This window comes from Xylocopa sonorina, chromosome 9, assembly GCF_050948175.1.
Source record: "Xylocopa sonorina isolate GNS202 chromosome 9, iyXylSono1_principal, whole genome shotgun sequence".
Lineage (NCBI taxonomy): Eukaryota > Metazoa > Arthropoda > Insecta > Hymenoptera > Apidae > Xylocopa > Xylocopa sonorina.
Window position 1 is genome coordinate 10,345,432 of NC_135201.1, and position 26,322 is coordinate 10,371,753.

At 37.6% G+C, this 26,322-nt stretch overlaps 2 protein-coding genes across 5 annotated transcripts; both read right to left on the minus strand.

Moving 5' to 3' along the window:
• Positions 1-382: 382 nt before the first annotated feature.
• On the minus strand, positions 383-18,602 carry LOC143427024 (secretin receptor). Of its 3 annotated transcripts, XM_076900819.1 has the most exons (14): positions 17,891-18,589; positions 15,890-16,113; positions 10,253-10,326; positions 7,166-7,265; positions 5,154-5,260; positions 4,845-5,003; positions 4,097-4,191; positions 3,588-3,919; positions 3,258-3,388; positions 3,029-3,114; positions 2,708-2,852; positions 2,123-2,390; positions 1,050-1,213; positions 383-823 (listed from the first exon to the last, which is right to left on the minus strand). In XM_076900819.1, exons 3-14 carry the CDS (start codon positions 10,262-10,264, stop codon positions 698-700), a joined length of 1,725 nt encoding a protein of 574 aa, XP_076756934.1. In that variant the 5' UTR covers positions 10,265-10,326; positions 15,890-16,113; positions 17,891-18,589; the 3' UTR covers positions 383-697. The 3 variants fall into 3 exon arrangements, with proteins under 3 accessions (XP_076756934.1, XP_076756933.1, XP_076756935.1); XM_076900818.1 differs by lacking the exon at positions 15,890-16,113; XM_076900820.1 differs by lacking the exons at positions 383-823; positions 15,890-16,113 and having other exon boundaries at positions 1,057-1,213; positions 2,136-2,390; positions 17,891-18,602.
• Positions 18,603-21,930: 3,328 nt separating this feature from the next.
• On the minus strand, positions 21,931-26,045 carry LOC143426657 (uncharacterized). Of its 2 annotated transcripts, XM_076900248.1 has the most exons (6): positions 25,768-26,045; positions 24,004-24,069; positions 23,397-23,462; positions 23,177-23,339; positions 22,326-22,677; positions 21,931-22,155 (listed from the first exon to the last, which is right to left on the minus strand). In XM_076900248.1, the coding sequence occupies exons 1-6, from the start codon at positions 25,907-25,909 to the stop codon at positions 21,973-21,975; spliced, it is 972 nt and encodes a 323-aa protein (XP_076756363.1). In that variant the 5' UTR covers positions 25,910-26,045; the 3' UTR covers positions 21,931-21,972. The 2 variants fall into 2 exon arrangements, with proteins under 2 accessions (XP_076756363.1, XP_076756364.1); XM_076900249.1 differs by lacking the exon at positions 24,004-24,069.
• Between the last annotated feature and the right edge of the window lie 277 nt (positions 26,046-26,322).

Consider the following 26,322-nt stretch of genomic DNA (forward strand, 5'->3'; position numbering starts at 1 on the left):
AAAAGTAATCGTACATTTCTCTTTAAAGCTTCCGGTTGTGACTGCACGAGAATTATAGTTTGCACTTGGAACTGATCTGAGATGCTATTCGCATACAAAACGGCTGCTCAAAAGTCCTGGGGATATTATCCGTCTTTGTTATAGCTTGCACAGTTGATTGCAGCATTAAACGATGCCAGATAAATCGACTGGTGAACAGGCTCGTTAAAGTATTTTAATGGCTATACGTGAACAGTGGTATTGTATACTATTGGTCATGAATTATTCCGAAATTTATACGATTTTCACATAAAAATAACAATTATTAGAACATTCATTTGTAACAACACGATCATTAGTTTAATATAATAATATGGCAAGTTGTGTTGCGATATGGAAATGTACTGTTATTATTATTTTTAAGTAGCACAATTTAAAAATTTCTTGACAGATAATTTACTGTTTGATTAATTTATTAGTAATGAATGAAATTAAAGTAGGAAATCGTGGATAGAACACATAAGGTACGCTGGACGTACCAAGACTTTTGAGCAGAGTAACAATAATGGATTTAGTCTTTTTGTGTTTCAGTAAGTAGTAATTGGATATCGAAAAATACACCGTTCTCTGTTGGAAAAATTGTTGCATTATCTTCGATACGGTTTCAGAGACAGAATCGTTCGCGTGAAGCAATTCAGATCGAACAGCGAAGGAAGTTTCACGAGGATCCGTGATGTAAACTGTGCAGCTCGTACGCAAGGTGACAACACTCTGAGTCGCTCCAACGATGCTGTTCCCGTATTCTATCGTTGTCCGCGCCTGCGTAAGGTGCCGCTTCGGAAACCTAAAGCAAGAATAAACAAGTTACTTTTTCTTGACATAATCGTATTTACTTTACAGTTAATCGTTCTTATTAGTAACTGAAGTTTCACAGGTTCTGAAAGAATTAGGAAAAATTTATCGATTGATATCTTCTAAAAAAAATAGCCATTAACTTCCAACTACACGAATAAGAAACCCAGTCGAGCTAACGACAGTTTAACAAAATCTTAAGGAGTAACAGTCCTCACGTTCGAGCAGAAAGAAAGTAACGATTGATCCGTGTATTTGCTGTAGAGAGGTGACGTGTGTTCCAACCGATGATTGGGATTGTCTGGATATGTACTCTGTCTGTTTCCTGCAATCTCCATGTAACCCTTACTGCTCGCTAGACTACCTCCTCGCGTACCAATATCTGAAAAATTTTATCCTTATTATCCATCAGTCCTCTTTGCATGTTTATGAAAAACAAACAGTATCGCACACCACGAGGTTCACATCAAATTTACATGCAATTTAATTTTACTGCCGAATAAAGCGACACTTCTATATTGCAAAATTGTGAGGCACGAAAATTCTGAATTACTTCCAAGATGAATACGAGAGATCCTGGCACGATACTGACGAAGTAATTCCACTTGTAGGACCCGAGATGCATTAGCAGGTCGACGTGGAATATAGTAACAGATATGCATCATTCCTTCTCGACAAGATTTTGATTTATTTCAAGTTTGGAGGTGGGGACTGCGAAAGACGTCGAGAGTTCTCCAGGTTTTCTCCATGAAGGGCACAGAGATTTACCGCTTCGCACTGGCAAGTACTAATGCAAGAAACGCAAGCTAATAAATGGGATGAATCTGCATTTCCTCTTGTGGAAAGCGTGGTAGAATATTCTTCTAGAGGAATACCAATAACCGGAGAAAAAAGTATTCTTATAGTAATGCAGAAAAATAGTAATCAGCGATAACAAATTTTCCTCTATTAAAATCAATGACTTTTACAATTGCGCAAAAGTACAGTTACTTTAGACAATTGCATAATGTTCGAAAGATTTTATTTGATCCTAATGCGAAAGAAAATAAACTCGCGATCCAGAACGAAGCTCCTAATCGTTTTACAAGCACAGATTATTTTGGCTCGCACTATACAAACATTCTGAAACGAAGTACGTACATTCACTTAAACAATTAGAACGAAACATATGGAAGCGTGTAAACTGACGATAAAATGAAATGATGAGCGAGGCACGAAACGGACAGCAATAGCACAGGGTGAAAACGTGCGATGAGAGAGAACAGAGGATCTCATAGGATAGAGAGGACACCTTGTGTACTCGCCATCGAGTGAGTGGACCGTCGCGCTGTCCTTTCGTGGAGGAAACACAACCACGGCTCTTTCCACCAGCGTGACCGTTGCGAACGTTTGCCAAGTTTCGACGCGTTGTAGCTGCAAGTGCTACCAGAGTGTGTAGACGGTCTGGAAGTAGCCCACCTGGTGCGGAATCGAGGCAACTTCTGACTCCTAATCGCTCGGGACACCTCGGTTCGCACCTCGCCGTTGAGGAAACAGTACAAAACGGCTACAAAAAAACCCTAGCGAGATTAAGAGAAGGAATTTAGTTTACAAGTACATTGCGCCAACTGTTTTGATTAACCATTCAAGCCCCAGGTACGAATATCGTTGCTTTTTTAGAAATCAGACGCGAATAATATAATACAGAGCTTCGTATTCTTTCATATAGAAGCTTGACAGCCTTTGTGTGTATACGTCATTGGAGCTCTGCAGGTTAAATAATACGAAAAACACGGGGAAACGAATTGTATGGGAGGTCAGAGAACAAAGACACTGATAAACCATATAAATGTGAAGAAGATGAAAAAAGGAAAAGACACTGAGCCGTGTATTGTACCTGGAACGAAGCAAACAATTGGTCGCAGAAGAGCCATACGACTTCTACGGTCTCATTCACACCGATGCTATAAGACATGCCCAAGAAAATGCTATAATGAACTCCAAAGAGCGGCACCAGAACCAGAGTGCTTTTCGCCCACCTTCTGTAAAACGATGCAAGCATTTGACGTGTATTAAACAACCAGCGCCCGAGGGGATCAAAGTGAATCGAAGTTCTTCGACTGGAACCGTACGGTTCCGAAGAACTCTTGGGGAACTAGGTTGGGCAAACTGTCGAGTTACCGAAGAACTTATCGGGGATTAAGGAGCGTAAGCGTACTTGTATCTTTGTGTCTCCTCCGACACAGTGGACTGCAACTTCAGCAGCAGCACCCTGACGATGTTGACGAACAGCAGGAAGTTGATCTGTGAAATTTGAAACAGCGGCCATCATCACGCCGCAGATGCCAGTATCGGAATAATCGGCAAGTTTCAAAGTGGAACAAGCTACAGCTTCATTCGTGTTAAATAATAAGGATTAGAGTAAACGTTTTTTATCATCAACGTACCACGATAGACAGAATGGTCGGGCCTCTGATCACGAAAAAGAGGTAAGGGTTCTCGTGAGTGGTCCAGCAGTACGTGTCTTCAAGAACTATCCTCGCTACTATCCAGGAACACACGAACAAAGCCGGCAGACCTGAGAATAAAACTACATGAAGGAGAATTCCCCAGTACTGAAACCATTCTTCAAAATACAAATTCAACTTGTTATTTCTCGGGCCAACGCTGCTTCTCATGATACGGGGGAACCAATGTTTCTTTCAGCAGTTGCTTTTAAAATACACGCTCCAATGGTAACTTTATAACGTGGGTACACGACCCGTAACATGGCTCACCCCATCCAAGACAAACATAGCCAGCGATGCTCGAATTCACGTCGGTGAAGAGCGCCAGGAAGATAAGGTTGTGCAAATAGAGGCCCTCCATCAGTATCCAAAAGTAGTTCGCGAGGATAAAGTATTGCCAGAAGCTGGTGAACGTTTTGCAGGGCCAGCTGCTCCTTTTCTCCTCCCCGAGCAAGAAAGTTTTCCCATCTTTGATTGTTACATCCGTGGCTAGGGCGATACCAGAGACGAACAGGACATTCTTCAACAGCGCCATGAACGCGCGGAGCATGAACGAGGCGAACAAATGCATGTGCAGCATATTCCGTGGGCACCTCAATTTCCTACGTCCAATTCGTGATAAATTTGGAGTAATGATTCGAAATTTTACACATTAGACATCGAAACGCAGATATTTAAATTGATTTAAATGTAGGATCGCGATTCGTACAGAATCGACGATGGTCTCGACCCATTCGAATTGATATTAATGCAGGAGATATTCATGCATTATTACTTACTTAATCGTGGCAAGAATGAAAAAGGCCACTATCAAGGTGAAGAGGGATATGGTGTAGCCAACTTTCGAGATGGTCTTCACTATCGGGAAGAATTTCTGAAATGCAAATCGCGAATATAATTAGCTAGCTATCAGAGAATTCCGATGTTGTAATTAGCAGAATTATCTGACACAAGCCGTTAGATATGCAATTTAATCGATAAACCCCCCGTTCATAGTCAAACAGAAACTAATCAACAGCAGCACAAAGCACATGAATCTCTACGTGAAACAGTACTCGTTACGACTGAAGTTTAGTCCCTCTAATCTGCGTAAAGCTTTTAAATACTTGTGTTTCAAAAGGATTTCACGCAGCTCAACACGAAATTCGAGGTACCACCGCAACACAATAGGAAGTCCGTTTAATCGCTCCTGCGTTGTGAAAAACGTTTGACGTCATTCACGTAATTCTCATCGATTTCCAGCTAGCCAGGCGATTTATTTTTCTCATTGGATTCACCAAGGAATAAATTTCCCTTCTTCGTAAGTTCTCTAAGACACCTCGACGACCCCTTAACTTTCAACTTCATCAAGAAATTTCCTCGCAACTTTTAACGATGTGACAAGATTGGGAAAAATTTTTACGAAAATTGAAGCGTAGATAAACGCTCTACTTGGTCCTACTTGGTATATTTTCGTTTCTAGATCATTAACTTGCTGTTGCGCTTCTGATTGGAGTCTTCATCACGTTTGGTCGACTTCGTATTTACCTTCATCAAAGTGGCGTTGTTCACTTGACCACCAGGAAGATCCACTACGAGCGTCACTAGTTGCTGTTTGAAACATTGGCTGTAATTAGTCCAGGGGCTGTTGGTGTTATCATGCCAAAACCACTGGCCATCTGACATGCATTGCTTCGAGGCATTCGCCTGGAAATTCAAAGATAACAGCGAAGGAAGAAATTGCCTGACAGTAACTTTAAGATTAGGAACATTAGAGTTCTCTGACCGATTAATCTATCGACCTTTTATTAAAATAAAAATAGCCAGATAAAGTGCTGTTTCCATTGTGATATTTACCTGGTCGTCGAAACCTGCGATATAACGTGGACAGCGTAAAATAGCCAGATCACCGGGTGCAGTTGATGGCCAGCACAATATTTCATCCCAAACTTCTGGACACCATCCTGCGTATCATAAAAATTGACTTTTGCTATTTTTTCTGCGCCACAGAGGCGGTACATCATGGCACGATGTCATGGGAGCGCAAAAGGAAAAATAAAAAAAAAATGTCCCTCGGTTTTTAGACATCGCAAATTTATTGACCAATTCCGGCGACAGAATTAATCACTTAGCTATCTTTTTATCATCTCTGCTGAAATACTGCAACCTTTTGTTTGATGTGAAAGCATTCTGCGTTCTTCTTCATTCCTCTCCACTTCCAATTAAAAAGTTTCTTTTCTTGCTTTATACAAATCTACTTTAATTACAACTACACAAAGTAAATTAATAATACGCATAAATTTGTTGAATTTTCGTTACGCACATTAACTTGTTTTTTAGTGAAAAAAGTTAAGCAAATAATTGGAATGAAAGAGCAATACGTTTAAAGCAACCAGAGAGATAAAAAATGAAGCTGCCTCGCTTTACTCGTTTTTCCGTTTTCACTATTTCTCTTTTCGAACAAGGAGTTTCTCAACAACCATCGACTTCAATCGAAAAATCGAGGACGGAATACGAATTTACAGGGAAACTTGCGTCTCTCGATAGTGGCAGCAGGTATTCTTGTCTCCTGCGATTTTTCTCGCCCCGCGAAAGGCGATATTACGTCTCTCCCTCATCTGTTTCTTTCGGCACGCACAGCCCATTTCCCGGTCCGCACAACGAATTCACCGAATCGAAAATTTCACGCTTGATATCACGGTTTCACTGCTTGATATTAACTCCACGTGCGAATAAGTTTATGGAGAGATTGCGAAGCTCTCGATTAAAAATGGTGAGAACCGATTGAGAGAGTATTCGGAAACTGTGATCAAAGGGACCCTTTGAAAGTAGCTTCAATATGAAAACGTATACAATATTGGAAATTGAAAAAGTTTGGTGAAACAAAGTTTCGTCACGCGCAGAATAATCGAAAATTTTTCCTGGAAAAATTAAACATTTACCTTTATATAGAAAAAGGGCAAGCGATATTTGAAGTGAAAAATAATGTTGAATGGGCTTCTAGAGAAATGGAAAACTGCGGGTAATAGACGCGTCTAGTCTGAAATCGATTTTTCATTAAGTGATTGATATCAATATATATTCTTCTCGTTACACGATGTCTCGTAATTTAATTACAATGATTGCTTGCTTCCTTTTCTTTCAGTCCATTATCTGTTCGAATTTATTCCTTCCGCGAAACGTGTCTCGGCGAAGAACGACCATCCTGTTTAATTAACTAATTAATCAAACATTTGCCGCTCTTATTTGTTTCGTACAGCTATATTAAAAACGCAAACAGCCAGAAAATTCTGAGGAAGATCTGGTTGTACGATGGTTTCACATGAAATGCAGGGCAGAAAATTTATTGAGGTTCGACTGCGCCCGAATGGAAAATCATATTTAGGTATTCGAATACTCGACGATGCGTTCACGTTGGGCGCATACCATTCCCTGCGACCCATTACATTTCCATCTACCTGTCGCTCCCGTTTCAAGCGCGTCAATTACGGAAAAATTCGTTGCGCATTGATCCTGGTCAATTTCGATCACAGATTCCAATTTCAATTACTGGTGCGATATACCGAATACAACTTCCGTATTCCTCGAGTGTTAATTAGACGAAATACCATGAATTAAGGTGCACCAACTGTTGGCAAGATGCCACGATTTAATCGAGGAGCCAGTCACGACACGTACAAACTTTGAACTTTCCAGTCACGATGCTTACTGACTTTCGTTAATTAGTTTGCAAAATACGGAATCTCACAGTCACACGAAACGTGTTCCGCAGAATTTGCATAACGTAAATTCTTCCCTGTATTGCTATTATTATTACTCCAAATATTTGCTCACTTCTTCGATCCTCAATTGAAAAAAAATATCCTCACCCGTCGACTCGATTAATCCCTTACGGCATCCCTCAGCAACTCTTTTCAGGCTCTGATTTTGAATATTCAGACTGTTGGGGTTGTTGAAGTCGATGTCCTCCTGAAACAAAAATGCTTAAGCTGTAGAATCGTTTCGACAGGAAGTTTCTAATTTAATCATAGAAGAGAGATTTTTCTTATTTTATTCAGCATGAGAGAAGAAATTTAGATGCTACTCTCGTAACTCGTTTCTCGTGCTCGCCACTGTGCCCGCAATTTTCTTCAACAATAAATTACTACCACCGCACGAGGCAACTCTATTATATCTAAGTATATTAGAATTTTGAATTATTTCTAGAGGGTGAAGTCCCTTCTGTTTGCTTGCGCTACGATTTACGCCAAACTTTGCACGCTAATATCCAAAATAAACCACCAAATCCTGACCACAGCAACCACTTCCACTCTGCCCAGCTAATCCTATTTTCTTCTCCAGTTAACAGACATCTGGCAACGCCTATGTGTAACATCGAGAAACGATATAAGGTAGGTCAAGTGCAATGGAAATCAGAACCATCAGACTTAAATAAATCCAGAGACATACTCCTCGCCGAGAATAGAACTGGATATTTCTGTCAATACCTACTTTCCCAGTAGGGCAAACACACATAAAATCGTAACGATCGACGACTGTGGGAAATTTATTCGATCGTTCCTTGGCATACCAGTTTTCGTGGCGAACCTAATCTGTTTAGGTTTAATCGCAGAGCAAATTTGTCGCTTCGTCGATCCTCTAATGCCTGATATTGAATATAAACGAGATTATTTCTTGGGGAAAGTAAATTAAAGGGAAACATAAATCAACGAAGAAAAATAATGTGCATTTTTGGACGAAATTGGGTAACGGGTTTTCTATGTTTGGAAAAATATTCTCAGAGCAAACGCCAGGGGTTGGAGAAATCTCTTAGGCAAAAGGGTAAGAGTATTTTGCCTCGTTTCTTATGGTGATCGCCACAAACGTACTCTACTTTTCAGCCTTGCCATTGGAAAAACCACGAAATTCATGAAATTCCAGCAATGCACACGTTTCTCAGCTGAAACTATCCCGACGCGGTTTTAACGTGGATTTCTTTTTACATTCTTGCATTTCCGTTGTCCACCTCCTGTGACTGGAATTTTACCTTATTTCACATTTAATGAAACGAAATTCTTAAGACACACCGGACATTATCCCAGACATTCTTTTCGCTTTTGAATGAGACGGAGGATTCAAGAAAAATAGAATGCAAGTTTTGAGAATAAACAAACTGTGGATGAAATAGAAATTTTAATGGATAATAAAATACCGTAGAAGTGGGTGAAAAATCGATATTTTAATAATACATGCAGGTCAAATAAAATATTCAAAGGGAATGCGAATAAAAAAAATATCAATACCTGTGAATGAAAAAGAGATTCGATTTCAATTGTAAATGAAATAAGGTATTCAAAAATCGACTGTAATATTTAACGAGAAAAGTATTTTTTAGTAGTTTTACAATGTTTGTCGATTTTTAGAACAAAAGACCAAAATGCATCCTGGCATTTCAGACGGTTTCATGTCGGCAATTTTGACCCTACTCATGCCGAGTACGTTTCAAAGAGCAAAGCACGGTTCAAAACAGAATATACGATAAAAGCCCTCCGTTCCTCGACTACAGCGCGATATTAGCGAAAACAGAATTCGATTTAGACCGTTGAAAAAATCACTAAAATTACATTTCTTCTGGTTTAACTGGGTCATTTTCTCGGTGGTATTACAAATTAAAAATTATTTCATTGATGAGAGATAACATTCGCTTTTTGCTCGATGTTATTTCGCCAGTGATAAATGAGTTCTCGCGGTTTTCACGCTAAAATAATGAAACATTAAACCCGCTTTCCTGTAACCCTTCCGGCAGGCAATGACGAGGATAAATTTCAATCGAGTTTCCTTTGTTCCGTGAAGAGGAATAGGAATTACAGCACAATTTTTCGTCGACAGCGCAGTATTTCATCGAACGAGGAACCATGGAAGTATGAAACAAACATTTAAAGTAGATATTTTACGCGGATTATACGAAGGACCACGAGGAGCACAAATATTTTATATCTTCATCCGTGCAACGTTGATTTAGACAGAGGGTCAAGAAACAATCTATTTTTACAAAAACCATCTGTAATCACGGATGTCTTTCAAGCCCTCTCGTAAAATCGCAATACAAGGTTCTGAAACCTGGTTCTCAGGCTATTACGAAGATATTTATGAAGTAGTCATTTCCCAAGCGAGCACAGTGTAATGGTATAAATAAAAACCAATTCCATGAGACGGAGACAAAACCAGTTTGTGTAATGAAAGTCGAAAACAATGTGCACTTATTATCGTGGAAGAGACCAAAAAAAGGGGATTATTGTTTCAGTTATATCCAAGGGACGCGTCAAGCACCGCAATTGTTTTCTCCTAGAGATAAGACAGGAAATGAATTGTCTCGGCGACAAAGGGATGTTTATCAACGTTTTGAACTGAAACAAAAGGAATACTGCTAACGACTGACCAAGAACCTTGTCTCCATCTTGTACCTTCTATTTCTGGCTATTCTTTCAACGATGTGTGGGAATATGCTCGTAACTCTCATCTGTAGTCTCTCAAATAATAATTCACAAATCCAGAAGGAGTCTGCGAATATCTGTAAGAGCTGATAATACGTGCCTTTAATTCTTGGTACAAATAAAATTGACAATTCAATACAATCCAATTACCTTGTTCCCTTCCTTATGACCAACGAATTTTTTCTCCCTTTTTTGAAACAGATATTATACTTTCTCGTGTTATTTTAGTGTCTGTTTGAATGTTTTCGAACGAAGCGAAAAGCGTATTGGAAAATCTGATTAGATCGTGTTATCGGTGTTTGAGATTCTATCTACGAACAAATGGAGATTTAGCATTCTTCCATAAATCGAGCAATGATAAAGGAGTAATTCGATATTTGCAGAGTGGCTGCGATACGGAGCTCTACCCTTTTACGTGCAGTTTCCATTTATACTATTATTAAGAAAATTTCACACAATATGGGAATAGAAAGCTTTACTCACGTATGCGGTCATTGTTCAGCTGTTTTGCTCTTTTGTCCACTGTACACGGTCTCTGGTAATCCAGCCTTTGCACTCTGAAATAATAATTAATACCGTATTAGAAAAGTTGAATTTTAATTCATTCTGTGCTGAAAATTACGCAATTCTAATTATTCATGGAACTGAAACCACTTTGTTTGGATAGTGATAATTGAATTTGATGTATATGTAGATTCAATCAACGAAATTACGATTTCGCAACCTGACTCTGAAATGCAACGAAGCCAAACCCCAGAGCCAAGCCCCTGTTTGTTGTTTTATTAAGCCTCTATTAACGAAGGAGGGCGAATCGACGCAACCCCTCTGGGTAATTCCCAGCCCTTATCGTCCTCGGATTATTATCTAACGACCGTACCTTTCTATCAATTTCTTATCGACTACGAAGCTATCTTCTGAAGACTCGGTTATCTCCCTAATTATTTTCTGATTGATCGTTTAATGCACAACTAAGTGGAACACTAATTTAGCACAATTAACAACTTAAGAGTGATTTTAAAAAGTTCAATTATATTTTACTTTTGTTTTCATACGTTCCCTACTGGAGGAAAGAAAAAGACAAAGTATCCCAAAAATCGATACAATTACTCCTGTTGATCATTGATCAATCCTATTGGATATCTATTGCTGAATGCAATCTCCAATATCTAGTTCCTCTTTAATGAGCTTCAATTCGCGTTGTTATCAGAAGGAATTCCGGCTTCACAACAACGGATATCAGAGCCACTAGAGCTGGATATATTGAAAACTCGGAATTGGAAGGAACTTCACCTGCCACGACTTTTTATGACGTCGAGAAAACAAGAACTGCAGGGTGATTGACGCGCGCTTCGATGGAAAATAAGAGAGAAATATCTGCGATTAAATTATCGTACAAACGGACGATTTACGATAAAACTGTTGTTCCATTAGGAGCAATTCAGCAGATAACTAAACAAATATTCCACATTATCCTAATCCATGTTGTCATATTGACAACAACCAAGCACAGGTTCCATCTTCGAGCAAAACGAACTGCCAAAAAACCTATAAATTTCACTCGAGCACTGGGACAATAAGGAACGTCCGCATTTTGACAGAGAACTCGTAAAGACAAGCCGTAAATCTACGCCGATGATAAAGCTCGGAATAAACGGCGATGAATCACAAATAAATCTCGCTTTATCCGATGGATTTGCTGGTAGTGGTTTCGTGAAGCCACGGTCGTGCACTTCAGGGTTTTCGTTGCGTGATGCGACCGGAAACGGGGTCAGGCTTGCAGATGCGGCAGCGTCAAGCAAAATTTTAATCTTTGACGCTATGATCAGTCACTGGCTCATATTGAAAACTACCCCTGCCTACAAAACAAAACGATTCAATTATTTTGCGAAAAAAGATTCGCGACACATCCGCGGAATTTCTTTAATTGTGTATTACTAATTTTTGATACATAGCTTTTGCAAGTTCATTTTGTGGCAATTCTGGATTGTCTAGTTATATCAGAATGATTTTATAATTGAAGTATGGAACAATAAAGTCTGTTTAAATCAGCAAACAGCTAGGTGTAGCAAGTTTTAATTGTCTTCGGAGTTTCATCGTGCCGTGGAATAATTAATGGGGGGGAAATTAACTGCGGAAACACCGAGTTTAGGACGATTAATTAGTTTTGTAATTGCGATTCGACAAAGTGATAGTGTAACAAACGTTTTTATAATTATATTTCTCTACTCTTGCGCGAAGCAAAAATTACAAAATTTTTTTCATGTTATTTTTTTTAATGATCCTTTTGGACGAGAAATGCAATCAATTACCAGGACAAAAAACGAACAAAATCAAAAGAATCACAGGCAATATCGATTATCAATGTGGCACGAAAATAGATAGACCGCAGAAACCATACCTAACGAGATCCTTCGTTTCCCATGTCCTGAGATCCCTCTACGTATTCAGGAAATATATTTTCTTCGCTATTCTTCCGACCGCCGCGGGTAAAATACATGTATCGCGTTCCTGTGCAAACTTTTTTAAATTATTACCCTCTTATCAACTTTCCTTTAACCTCTTCACGTGTTCTCTCCGTGGGTTATCTCAAATGTACAACGTTACAGTCTGAAAAATATTCCCCTTGATTTCAGGATTTTAAATTTAAACTTAAAGATGCGTTAGACAAAAAGAAAAGGAATACAGACACAAGAATGGTCCACCACCCAAACAGAAGAGTATATCATTTTTTATACCTAAAAAAAATCGCGGACGAAGGAAGCTTCTCATTAGACCTGCTATCGTGATGGAGATCCATTTCTGCGGATGTTCGATCGCTCTATTCGTTCTATTTATCCTGATCAGCAGTCTTGTTACCCGTTAAACGAATGGGATCCTGTTACAGCAGCAGTGTACGCGTAGCAATTTTCACGGCGATAGCTTATTCGCGCTTAAGGAGAACCGATGCGACTTGAGCCGATACGATGCGAAGGACTTACGAGTCGATATCAGACGAGAAACCACCCCTTGAGGTTCGAGGACCATCGTTACCTTATTTCTTCTATCGCAAACAAATATACATAACATTTATTTTAGCGACTTAAATGAGAACCTGGTTATTTTCTACAGATCTAAGAACTTCCTTTAGATTACCTTTTTATCTATTGTTAAGCTCTTTAAACTACTTTGTCTTACGCATATTCGAGCACCGCTTATTCGTGGAAAGTTTAGCAGTTTCCCTTTAGTGATTCTCGCTTCTCAAGTGTTAGCACTTCTGCTTTATGCTTCTTTTCATAAAATCAATCAGATCCAACAGTTTCATGTTTTCATCCAGCCTCTCATAGTGATTTCAATGCTACTGTGGGCACTTTTAGCCTTCGACTAAGCTAGGATAAAAAATACGTTTATCATTTAAAATATACTTGAACATTTTTTAATGGATTAATCAGCAAGAAGCTGTATATGGTGAAGAAACTAAGTACCACGGCAGAAAATGAAATTAAAGTTCGAGTCCAGGCTCAAAGCTGGTCGCGGTTCGTTGAAGATATCATCAGTCGTGGCTAATGCTTGTTACGGAGCACTTGTACACGACAGATCCGTGTTTCACAGGCAACATTGCTTGTCCACGTTTATTTCCGGACTCTGTGCGGTTGCTTAGACTTTAATCCAGCCGCAAATACACGTTGCTTTTGACCACGAACAGAATATCATGCGAATTTTTGCATTTTCGGCTATGAAATTCCACGTGCTTCTAATTACGTCTACGAAATACACCAGTAATCAGATTTATAATGAATGAAGATAATAATGTAACTTTTTGTTCCTTTGATATTACTTTTTTCATCGGAAACATCTATAGTTTAAGCTTAACAGTTTATTCATTATGAATTGTTTACTGTTTCGCGTATTTATTTATACAATCTGAGCATAAATAAATAATCGTATATTTGAACTGTGCTTCATTTTGCAAGCAGACAATCAATAACCCGTTATTCATATCCAGTTCTTCGTGAAAAATACATTTTTTATCGCTATCACGAAGAGAGTATCAATATTGAAACTGAATCTCCACAATGAAAAGAAAAGCAGAACTGCACTTTTCATTGATAAAAATACGAGATAACAATTAATTACGTTTGACGAGAATAGAATTCTGACGAAGTTTGCAGAATATTTCTCGACAAAGAATAGATTAATAATAAATGGATATTAGACAATTAATGAACCTAGAATGAACTATGTAATGAAATTTCTTATACTTGTAATTAAATTTCCATCCTATTATTAAACTATGAATCACCGTAATCATAAAACGGGACAATCTTCTTAAAGTTTTAACAAAATTTTCAAACTTCCTTACAGAAAATATATAACGTTTCCATTTTTTCTAGAATAAAATACTGGAAGTGTACCAAAGAGTACAAGGAAACTCCAGAGCAAGCTCCCCACAAAGATGGTTGTTGTTTCCAGTCAACAAGTCGATCATTAACCGTGGGTAACGAGCTAACTCGCCATGATATTAATTCCTCCAAGTAATTAATCCTCGGAGCTCAGAAGGGAATATCATAAAAATAAACGATCAGATAACGGGATTACGGTAATCGTGATCGTAAATAACACTGTTAACTGCGGAGGAGTGTCACGTGCAGTGCTATTCTCAACTATCTGGATGTTCCTATCGTACCTAAAACAAGAAAAAATGTCAACCCTTAGTAGCAGAGATCTTTCTTCTTATCAATGAATAATATGTCAGAGCGATACAGTAATTACAAGTTTTGAAACGTGTTGTGGCTGATTATGGGAAGGTTCTACTGAGATTGGTACAGATCGAGTGAAATTGATTGGATCAGGAGATTCATGGGGGCACGTGTATACCCTTAAGTCGGGTAAACTGGCGCGATCTGTTTAATGGATACTTTAACGAGATGGCGAAGACCTTTCACGTAATCGATAGGATCGTTGCGCTGGGACACACGTACAACAGAGGGACAGGGCGAAAGTAAGTGAAGTGGTACCGATATGCCACGCCATCCGTCGCTATTAATTGGTTTGCTCGCGCACGATGTGTCATCACTTTAATTAATGCCCTCGAGGGCCAACAAAGGCGCGTTATACAGCCTTAATACGGTGAGTCACGTGCTGAACGTCTTCCAGCGCCTCGTGAAAGCTAAGACGTGCCCTGAAACTCGTCAGGGAAAGTCGATAATTAAAAACAAGAGGGAAAACAGAATTTTTTTTTTCCTCGAAACGAAGAGGGTAAAGAAATCAAAAGCATAACGTGGAACTTAACGTTACAAAGCCCTAAGAACGCTGTTTTTCTAAAAGAGTTAAAAGGGGAACGCGAAGTAAAGTGCAAAGTAATTAAGTCAATTAGATGATTACAGAACAAGTTGAAAAACGGTAAAGAAAAGAAGTAATAATAAGTAAAGCCCTTTGAAAAATGTAGGAATTAATAGCTGATTTTAAAAGGTGCGAGACGGAAGTAAAAGGCAGCCAATGAAATGTAATTTAACCAGAATATTCTCATGGAGTTAACTACAGAGGAACTGATTTAAAAAATAAGCGCAGAGAGATGTGAGCAAATCTAGTTAACATTTGCGTTCGTGCATGGCGTTTTCAATTAATTCCACGTCTTTGATAGTAATTATACCCTTTCAGTAATCCATCGTTCTGCTTGTAAACAGTGGTATATTTGTTCAAGAAAATATCGAATGCGTTCGGAGATCTTCCAGTGACACTCAAATTTCGTATAAAATTATTTGGTTACATTATTCACGTATAACATATGCGCGATATATTTCGCCATTCTGATAATAATTTCCAATATTCCATCGAAGTAATATTCAATTACTGAATCGCTTTCCTGTTGCTATAAAAAAAAATTATGAAGCTTTTAAAGCGGATCAGATTTAATTAAAATATGGAAATATGCAAGAAAAGCTATGCACGAAATGAAATTTAATTGTGCAGAGGAAACTACAGTGGATTGGACTTTCTTCTGGAAAAAATTATAATTCTTTGTGACAGCAAAGTTTCAGCTGATCTATTCTTGTTTGTAATAAAATTTCTCTATGAGAAGGTTGATTGTAATTCGATGAAAAGAAGCTACTACGAAATGCAGAAGCTTTAAACAACACTCACGCGATTCTAGCGACTCTTAATCAGGATAATGTGTCTGACTATAGGCAAGTTCATTCCACTGCGTAACTCGAGGACGAAGTCAAGCTGAAATTCGGCGCACACATCCCCCTAATCGACCATCGAGGTTAATAAACTTTGATCTGGGAGACTGTATGTTTCAAGTATGACTTTAATGGACACGGAAGAATATGATGAATGTTCCAATTCCATTTACAGACACGAAACTGAAAAAGACGACAGATTCAATTACTGCATGGAAAAATTGTTATTTTTAGAAGATATAATAACGAAAAACTAATTCTCCTTGTGACATTCTTTATTGTTCAGGATCAGCGAATATTTAGATTCAGATGTTGCAAATAATTATCAACTCCATCTTGTTCCACCAGTCATGAATCATATTAAGTTCTCAGTATTTACTTGAAATCTCTAGAGTAAGATGGCAATGAAGTTAAATTCTTTTATTAAAATGGGATGTGGAGTCGAGAGAAAATATCTACGTACATAAAATTAAACTGTACGTGCGGCTGATGTCTTAATTTGAATGTTTCATTACTTTTCGAAAAAGAATAAAGAAAGAAAAGATCTCGTTGAAAAGAAAATAAACGGGAGCGTTTCTGCGCATATTATTTTTACAGAAATAGTCAGTAGTTTTAAAGGAAAGTTAATATCTCAACAGAAAATTTTGTTATCGTTTATTTTTCATAACGATGCTGGCATTTTCAGTAGATCAAGACTTCACTCAACAGCAACGAAACAAATCAAGAACGGTCGCTCGTAAATTTCCTGATTCCCCTCACTTACAAGCATTTTCATAAACATTCGACGTTCGAAAACAATGCCTGCCAAACCAACTATACTTTCTACTTTATTATCTAGCCAAATAAGAATGAAAACATTACCAAGAAAAATTCCACGAAATTGCATAGATTATCAACAACACTTTTCCTTGTGACTAGAATCTGGTTCAAGTATACAGATAAGTGGACCAATCCGGTATTAATACCTGGCATTAATTAATTAAAAATCACTGCGCCGATGTTCTGTACAGATTAGTAAGACCAGGAACAGATTCTACGTTTATTTATAAAGGCATCGAGCCACGCAGCAGGCGTATCGAAATGCCGTTTATGATAGTATTTATCTAACAGCCTTGATTCAAGAGCAACATAAAATTCGCCTCCGCGAACTTCCACCGGCGACCATAATAAATCCCTTATTTTATGTTCATCCGTCGGAATCAGAATTTTCTTTACTTCAATTTTTTTCGAGTCTAAAATACATAACGAATTAATACTTTAAGAAAACATAATTCTAATTCACACAATGTTTTCGAAAATCAAACGAATTAATTTTGTATGTTTGTCTCACAGTATGAAAGGACTATAATTAATTCGAGTATAGTTAATGATACGATAGGACATGATGAATCAAAGTTTCAAGGAAACATAATTGCTATAATTTTCTTATACGTTCACCTTAACTCGACTTTGCAAGATCAGTCAGAAACAAACCTCAGAGCTTCGATACCAAAAAATTACGGCAATTTTCGCAGATTTGCAGCGAAGTGATTCAATACTAAAACAAATAAAGCAATAAAGACGTATGGAAAGTAATGGATGAAAATATCAGGAATTTTTTTATATTCCACCTGCCTCGAAATTCTTCAGAATGCACTTTGCTTCTTAGAATTAATAATAAACAGATGATGCATCGCCTGTATCGAAGAGATATTAAAATACTTTCACAACAAATCCTTTTTAATGTTCAGCACCCGATGTCTTGCTTTGATCATTGAAAATACGTTTAGTACAAATCATTGCTACACAGCGACGTACTAAAAATAAAGTTCTATCCGTTTCGCTATTATAAAAGTGTTTTGTGCTATCCACATATATTGAGACGGCCGAATACTTTGAAGCAATTCAAAACACGAATGACCAGAGACTTTGTAATTCCGTTTATACTAGAAAGAATCGAAATTCGAAATTGTCTACTCACCAGAAGTTGCTCAACAGGGTTGAAGCTGCCAACAGCTATGTCTGTACTTGTCCAGGCACAAAACTAGAGGTGATCAGTGTTGTCGTTTCATTCCAACGGACGACAAAAGGAGATATTTTTCGATTCCCTTGGAAACTCAACAGGTACGTCGATATTTTCTTCATAAACGTTCGTACTCTACCAGAAGTCTCATCCAAATCACTTTTCCTAGTCGCACTATCATTAACAACTTGCTGCTTAACACCTCTCTATCCTCTAATTGAAAGCTCCTTACAGGACTTTAAACGCGCAGTAAAACTCTTGAAGCCTCAGCTGTCTAGATGAAGTATTAGTCAATCGATTAATCAGTGAAAAAGTTTCTTGTCACAAAACACGTAAACTCGATGAAAAGAATCCAAAGCACAGGCGTCGGTTCTCATCATCGATAACTGCTCACCAAAGCTTTACTGTTCCATACAGAACGCAATTTATTTCTCTTCTGTTTACACGAAGCGAAGTTTTCACCAATCTTCTCTCTTCTACATCCCCTCGACCGGCGTTTTGTTTATTTGCAACACTGAAGTCAAGTTATCTACTCGTGGGATAGGACGAGTCGACGATATCTCACGGCGCATTAACACGACCGACGCCAGGCGCCGTTTAAGCGCGACTGGCTACCTCCAGCGTTCTGTATCGTCGGATCTCACGCATGTCCGATCTTTGAGCCGCTCTCCCTCGCTATTCTGCCACGCGAGCTATCTGTCTTTGTCGCGTCAATATTCGCAGGGATGGTGACCCCCTTTACGCTGGAGAATTCCGCCAACTGTTGCTTTACCAGCTGATTCTTCGCCTCCAGAGTAAAAGTAAAGGAATCCTCGAGCTGAGGACCATTTCCCGGTTGAACCTGAAAAAATATGGACTTCGTAAGTAAAATGGGTTTAGAAGAGTTATAATAAAGAACATTCGATTTATGTCCATATGTTAAATATCTTTGTTAATCGCGAGTAATTAATTTTGTTTGCGCAAAACCAGGTTTTCATATTAACCACTGCCCCGCGAAGCTAGAAGTTAAATTGTGTGCCGGGACACAATTATCGCCTGGCAGTAAATTGCAGCGGAAAGCTTTGAACGTTTTGCATTTCCCCAAAGGTACTGTGTCCTTGCGATGCAAGCGTGATGCTTTCTAAACACACATACGTACGCATTTACTACAGAATGTAGGCAGATATTGCGGAAGAAAGCACAGGAAACTCGTAAATGATGTAGTCGTTAATCTACCAAAAATTATTCACATATTTAAAAGAATATTTTTTTCAAACCCTTTCTCAGTTTCCTTCAATTTGACGATACCGCAAACATCTGAGTCCAATTACCCCAATTTTCGAACTAAAAGCTTCATCAGTACTGTGGTCACCCTCATCAATTATAGTCAAAGTTTCCTGTACCAGAAGATTGTTCTAAAACTTCGTTAACATTCCAGCTACTCCAATTAGTTGCTCACCAGAAGTAGCTTGTCATTACGCAAATTATTCAATCGATTCAGCTCAATTATTTCATGATTCTTACTTCTATAAGAAAAATTAAAAATTTGCAAATCCCGATTGTAGGGAACATTTTCAAAGGATGTGTTGCTATTGACTATCGATTACCATGAACAGAAAGAGAATGGGAAGGGGTCAGGGTAAAGAATTATTATCTTCAAAACTGGTCGGAGAACCACTCGAAACATAAGAGCGGAGCACGTGCAACTATGTGCTGATCATCGATAACGATATTAGAGAGGGCAGGCGATAACGATGATAATGGACTCCACGCGTTTCGATCACGATTTATTCCCAGCTAGAGCTCGAGTACTTCAACAATTAGGATAAAGAGGAACCATTCTTATATCTCTACGGTTTTCTTAATAAAATCGACGAAGGAAAGGCAAGACATACCTACTAACATCTTCACTTGAAAATCTGCAGCATTCGTTATGATTATGATCTAAGATAGTTCACATTCCACCCTCTCTCCCGCTGCCTCCCCCTGTCGATCTCTCTGTTACTCTTTCTCGTTCTCCCTTGCTCTCGGTCTCTATAAAAAACAGAATTCCACGTTTGAGAGTGAAATAGGCTAAACAGAAGATCACACAAAGCTGGACTACCTATGTTTCGTGCGTCAATGGATATTTATGCGCAGCACACAAGGCGTGGAAATCTATCTACCCAACAAAAACAGTTCTTGTTTCTAAAAATCATTTACACGTCGCTTGAAATTAACGCTTTAGACTCTAGTTCATCGTTTTCGTGATTATTTTGCTGTTCACATATTTTGCAAATCCATGAAATTAACTGATAAGGTGAATGCTAGCGTGAACAAACTCATTAAAGTCATTTAAATTCTTTATCAACAGTTTCCTAATACACAATATACAGAAACTACAGTATTCTGTTTATCGTTACGCATTATAAAGCAATGAATTGTTATCAGTACAATAAAGAAAGATACGCGAAAGGAAGTAAGAATGATGTAGAGGTAAATATCTGTTCAAACGAAATACTTTCAGTATTTGCTTCTACCTTTTTTTTAAAAAATTAGTATTATGCTGTCAATTTTATAATTGAATAACGTTGTCCAGTTGATAACTTTTCACACAAGCTGATTACGTTACTACGATGTCTCAATAATCGCAAGAATCACAGGTTATCATCATGATTATCTAACTGCGTAGAATTGCGCAGTTCTTCTAGTTTCAATCTTGAGTATATTATCTGGTTCATATTGTCCTGTCGAAATAATTTTTCAATTATTAATGAAAGGCGTAACATATCAATGGACGATAATAATTAGAACTAATTACAAGGAAAACTGATGGAAATGATATTGACGCAACTGAAATTAATTGTAATTATTCATGTAATTTGATGTTGCTACGCTACCCACCATTTCCGTGAATATAAATTTTGATAAAATAACGTATCTCCAGTACAATGTGTTAAAGTATATTGATTTTTATTTTATATATTTGTATACTAGGGTATACCTCTCTTCAATTAATAAACAATGGTATTTTTTTTTCAAAATAGATCTATTTTACTGTTATCGATAACAGTAAAATTAGTAATTGGAACATTCATTAACTGATTACATTCAGATCGTGATACTGGTTTTATAATTCAAGCTTCTGATTACTTTCGCTAACTGTGGTTACGAATTAAGAATTTTGCACTGAGTGTGCCTAGTAGTATATGCGAACGAATGAATTAACACGTTCGTGGACGGGAATGCGATAGCATTCATTTACAGTATGGTGCACATTGATATGAATCCTATAGCATTCAAACTCTACAGCCAGTTATTCAAAAATTAAGGTAATTTTATATAACCTTAATTTTTTCTATTTATTATGCACTACAAAATAATGGCCAACTGATGAAATCGTCTGTCTATTTTTACAGTTCACTGAAATTTTTATTGTCCACGAATGTGTTAAACATGGAGCGTTACGCCCTGCTCCGCGACATAGGTTCATAAAAATCTCTCATACTTTTAAGTAGTTACTACTAAAATCCTAAATTCATTAAACCCTTTTTAACCGTTTGAGTGCCACACGACGCGATCACGCTCTTCCTGTTCAATACTTAGAGAAGTGCTAACAACTAGGATTTCTCCAAAGCCCGTGGCACTAAAATGGTTAATACGAGTTTTTCTTTAAGTAAATTTAATTTATAACTAGGCGTGCATATTATGATGATTTATGATGCTAAAATTATGTCGTCTATTGTAAATCCAATTTGCATAAAAAATATTTTTTACCTTTTAATTTCAATAAAATAATATTGTTATAAATTGTCATAATTGTACGCCTAGCTTTACAATTCTTTTCAATGATAGCAATTAACATTGATAGTGTTGTTGCTGAACTCGTGCCGAAGTTGTCAACAAGACACCAGACTCGAAGAAAAATCTTTACTCGTACCAAAATGAGATTCAAATTTCTTTCCTTGACACAGACACAAATTCAGTATTTTGTATCTGAAGTAATTATTAAATTCAACATAAAATTCTGATAATATGTTTACAATTCGCTTGAAGAGAATAAGCCTCGTTTAAAAATATTTTCAGGGTCCCAGAATATGTGTGATCTCTCGAACTTCATTAGAGCCTAGTAGCACATTAATTATGTCCCTCATGGTGAGATCATGAATAGTCTCGTTAGCCCTATTGCCTATATAACTTTTGATGTTAGGAAGTATCTCTGGTTTGACCGTCTCTAATATCTTTGGCAATAGCTCCTCAAAGACCTGCACAAATGATTACATACCCAATTAGAATCTTAAAAATTATTAAATTCGAGTAACAATCATTGCCATAATTTCTTTACGTATGAAGCAATTAACACCTTTAAAAAATTCGAAATGTCTGGAACAGGCATTTGTCATTCTATCTATGAAATAATAAAAACTTATCGTACCTTGTTTATGACACGACCCACGTCATCATCACCCATAAAGTTGTTCAACTTGATGTTGACAGACTTTAGCGAAAAGTCTAAATCAAAAGTCTTCAAATACACTCCTCTGGAGAAACCTAGCATAGTATTTACGTACAGTTGAAATTCGTTAATGTTCGCTTTGAATGGGCCGGAACCGTGCAATGGAATCGAGCGACCAAGCATTCCAGATATGTTGTACAATCCGTCTGCCTGAATCTGGGGTATTGTAGCATTGACAGCGATCGTAGGACCGACCAGAGATAGTTTTGCCGTATTGACCACAAATGTCGACAAGCTGTGTAGTGTTAGGTTTCGTAAAACGATGGACAAACTGAAAAATGAAAGAGTACAGCGTATTAATCCATTTGGATAGTTAAAATTGTTATATGTAAAAGATTAAAAATCGGAAACAAAATCAGAATGACGAAAATCAACTTTAACAAACTTCCATGAACATTTTCAAGAACTCGATTTGTTCATTATCGTACCGTAAAACTTCCAAAAAGTTCCCCTGGCATCAACGAACGAAACACGATAGAAAATTATTTCACATTCAAGTTACATCGGATAAAAAATGAAACTGCTGACTTTAGAAGTTCCTTGAGACCTTCGACGTGACCAACGATTCAATCAGTTTCAGAGAGTCATTCTTTGATGTGCACAACAGTACCTTGTTAAAGGTTTATTTACGTATATCCGTTTGATGTCGAGACAAAAATATAGAAAAGTAGTCAGAAATCTAATACCATAAAGTGAAAATAAATTGGAATACATTTCTAGTTCGCCTATCAGTATTATAGAATAGATCTTAAAGTGGCGCATCAACATACTTTCCTATCTCCCGATTGTCAATTATTATATCCACCTCTTCCAAATAAAGCGGTTCCATTGGTGGAATTCCCAAGTCTGGTATTCCATAAGGCATCCTGGAGCGAAAATTCTCAAGGAATCTTCTGAGCTTGAACTCTAGTCCTTTCGAGGCTGCGCTGTCGACTGTCCTTTGGCCGATTAGTGTCGATTACAAATTATTAGACAGGTTGCTGTACTTACTGTAGCCAGTTGTAGCTCTAGTCGCGTTGATCAGGAGGTTCCTCGGCTGTTCCACTGCGCTACTAACTAAAACAATAAAAAATAACGATGTTCACATCCTGTTTTTGTTCGTTTAATGCTTGTAATAGGCATTTGCTGCATCCAGCGAAGCGATTTAGCAAATTGAAAATCTGTGATTGGGTGGCCAAAGCGAAGTGTATTTCAGAATGGGGGAAAGCTCTGTAAAAAGATTCACAGTCATCTGCAGTCATGACTACTCTATTCAATGTATCTGTTAGGCGCAGGATCTCGCATTGAAAATCGATTAAACGTGCTGTCGCAAGTCGGCACAGTACTAGCTTTCTTGCAGAGGCGGATTTTCAAACGCTATTCCATCTTTGCGACACTAACCTTGGACTAATTTTCTAGAATAGTTCATTCAATTACTTAACTTCAATTTGAATTGGAAATAAATGGCACGTATTTTATCAGTAAAAAAATTCGAATGATGAAATATCAAATTTATGGTTTGGTCTTTTAAAGAAAAAATGACAAGTGTAGTTGAAATCCGATGGAATAGGTTGAAAACTGTGGTTCAGAGTGTTTTTCGGAATAAAGTATCACATACTGATGTCAGAAGCCGTGTCCGTCACGCGGTCTATCAGTATTTTATGTCGTTGCATAATTCCCGTCACTGAAACAAACGATTAAACGAACAATTTCCTCTACAAATGCTCTACTTCTCGTCGAGGGATCAATAGATAATCGATTGATGCGTGATGTAACGATGAATGCTTCTTATTCCAATTTTGTGTGCTTTGAATATTTAAATAGAATAAACTATCGTTGACAGAGTGAATTAATGACTCAAGAATGATAACTAAAACGTTTACAGGAGTGAATAAATAAGAAATGAAAATGTGTAAATTTACATGATAAAAATAACTGTGAATGGGATATTTCAATACGTGTTAATTTAAACAAACCGTATAGCATTTGTTTCTAAAATCTTTTGACTGCTGTGAAAATTAAGAACCATTATTTGAAGCAATAATATCCACCTGGAATTTCTCAGATTCGCGGAATTGAATTAGCTAGGCGTAATAACCCGAGTATAATGAGAGAATTCCTGTTGTCGCACTTTACCAGTAAGGATGTGGAGCTCACACTAAACTATAAAAATGTACGCATATATGTCGTATCTTTTATGAATCACCCATTTGTTCCACTAGGTTTTCAGACCAATTATTTTATTCCTAAAATGCTCATCATGTTTCTTTCTGCGATAGATTTGAATTTGAAGAATTTTTCGCTAAAAAATATTTTCCTTTAACTTGCCTTTGAAATTTTTTTCAGTGTTTACATTCTGGATATTTATGTAAATTTATATTTTTAGCGAGTTGATTGCTTTATACTCGTTGGTATAACGAATTCAGTTGCTGCCTATATATTGTACGGTCGACGAAATGTTTATAATAAAAAATTGTTTACTTTACTTAGTAACTAAAAGTTAGAAATAGTGCTAGTTTTTACAAAAACTTAACAATAAAACTGTTTGACAGATTTTTTTTCGATATTAGTGAGTCAACACAAATGAACTACAGGAGTATAAAAACAGTAACCTCTCCTAAAAAGATTTACGTCATAACAATGCGTCATAAAATGTATTCCATTTGCATTGTTCTATAGGAAATTAATGATCGCAAATACCGCACGTATAACGAACAGATTAAACGGAAAGAACTTCGGTATTTGTGAAACACCAAACATGGACATAAACGCTATATCAGCCGAGACAGTTTCGCTCCGTATTTAATGAAACATGAACAATCGTTTAAACTTTGGTCACTCGTTTCGAATTATTGTCCAGTACACAGGTAAACCATCAAATCAGGTCACAATGTCTGTCCAAGTGAAAGTTCTTTCTTTTATTAACGAAACGGAGACAATTGAAAGAGGCTAATTCCTTTAATTCGTTCTTCAATCAAGTGTAATCACTGCAAGTTGATTATGCCTGACACGCTGCCTTTCAACAATTATAACATTATACTTTCTTCAACTCACGTAACCGGAAGATTCACAGACAAGATCGTGAACGTAATCGTGAGCAACCAAAACTACAAACTATTTTCAATGATGTAAGAAGTTAGATTGAACGCTGTCGCGTTCCATCAGTCTCTAAATTGCATTGAATCATTAAAAGAACAATGAGAGTCTAAAAAATGCATCGTATTATTTTTTAATTTATCGTATACTTCTATCACCAATTCAAATCAATTTCTAACTTGAAACAATCAAACGAAATTGAAACAATAACATGACAGGACCAATAACAGTAATATTAGGGAAAATGTATTAAGGAATAAGGCTTAAGTTCAAAAAGAATACTTACGAATATTGGTGGCGGTGCTCGCAACAGTCTCAATCCCTCCCAGGATAATTGGAAAATTGTTTTGAGGTTGAGAGGAAATCATTCGGATCGCTATCATTGCGATCAGGATACCTCGTTGGACCACTTGCGGCTGCATCATCATTTACTAGAAAACGAAAAAGAGCGTGGTAAGTCCAAAGGTATCAGGTTTCCCAGTATTTGAAAGATCAATCGTTCGGACGATCGATCGTATTACGCGCGATAATCCTGCCATTCGAACCGCTCCCGTAGAAGCAGGAAGGCCGACTGACAACATGAAAGAGAGACGATACACGAGTTACTCAGCTGGTACGCGCGCTGGCGCGTAACGCTGACACGTGCGTATATGTGTGTAATGTTACATTCAAGAACGTGCAGCGAAAGCGAACGCTACATCCTTTCTCATGAATGGTGTTCCGTCAGACTCAAAGTGCTCACCTTAGAATGTGGTCTATAATTGATCGCTGAATTCAGATCTCGTTGTCTCGCGGTTGCGCAGTATGTCAGGTCCACTTTAAATACATTTTCTTGGACAGT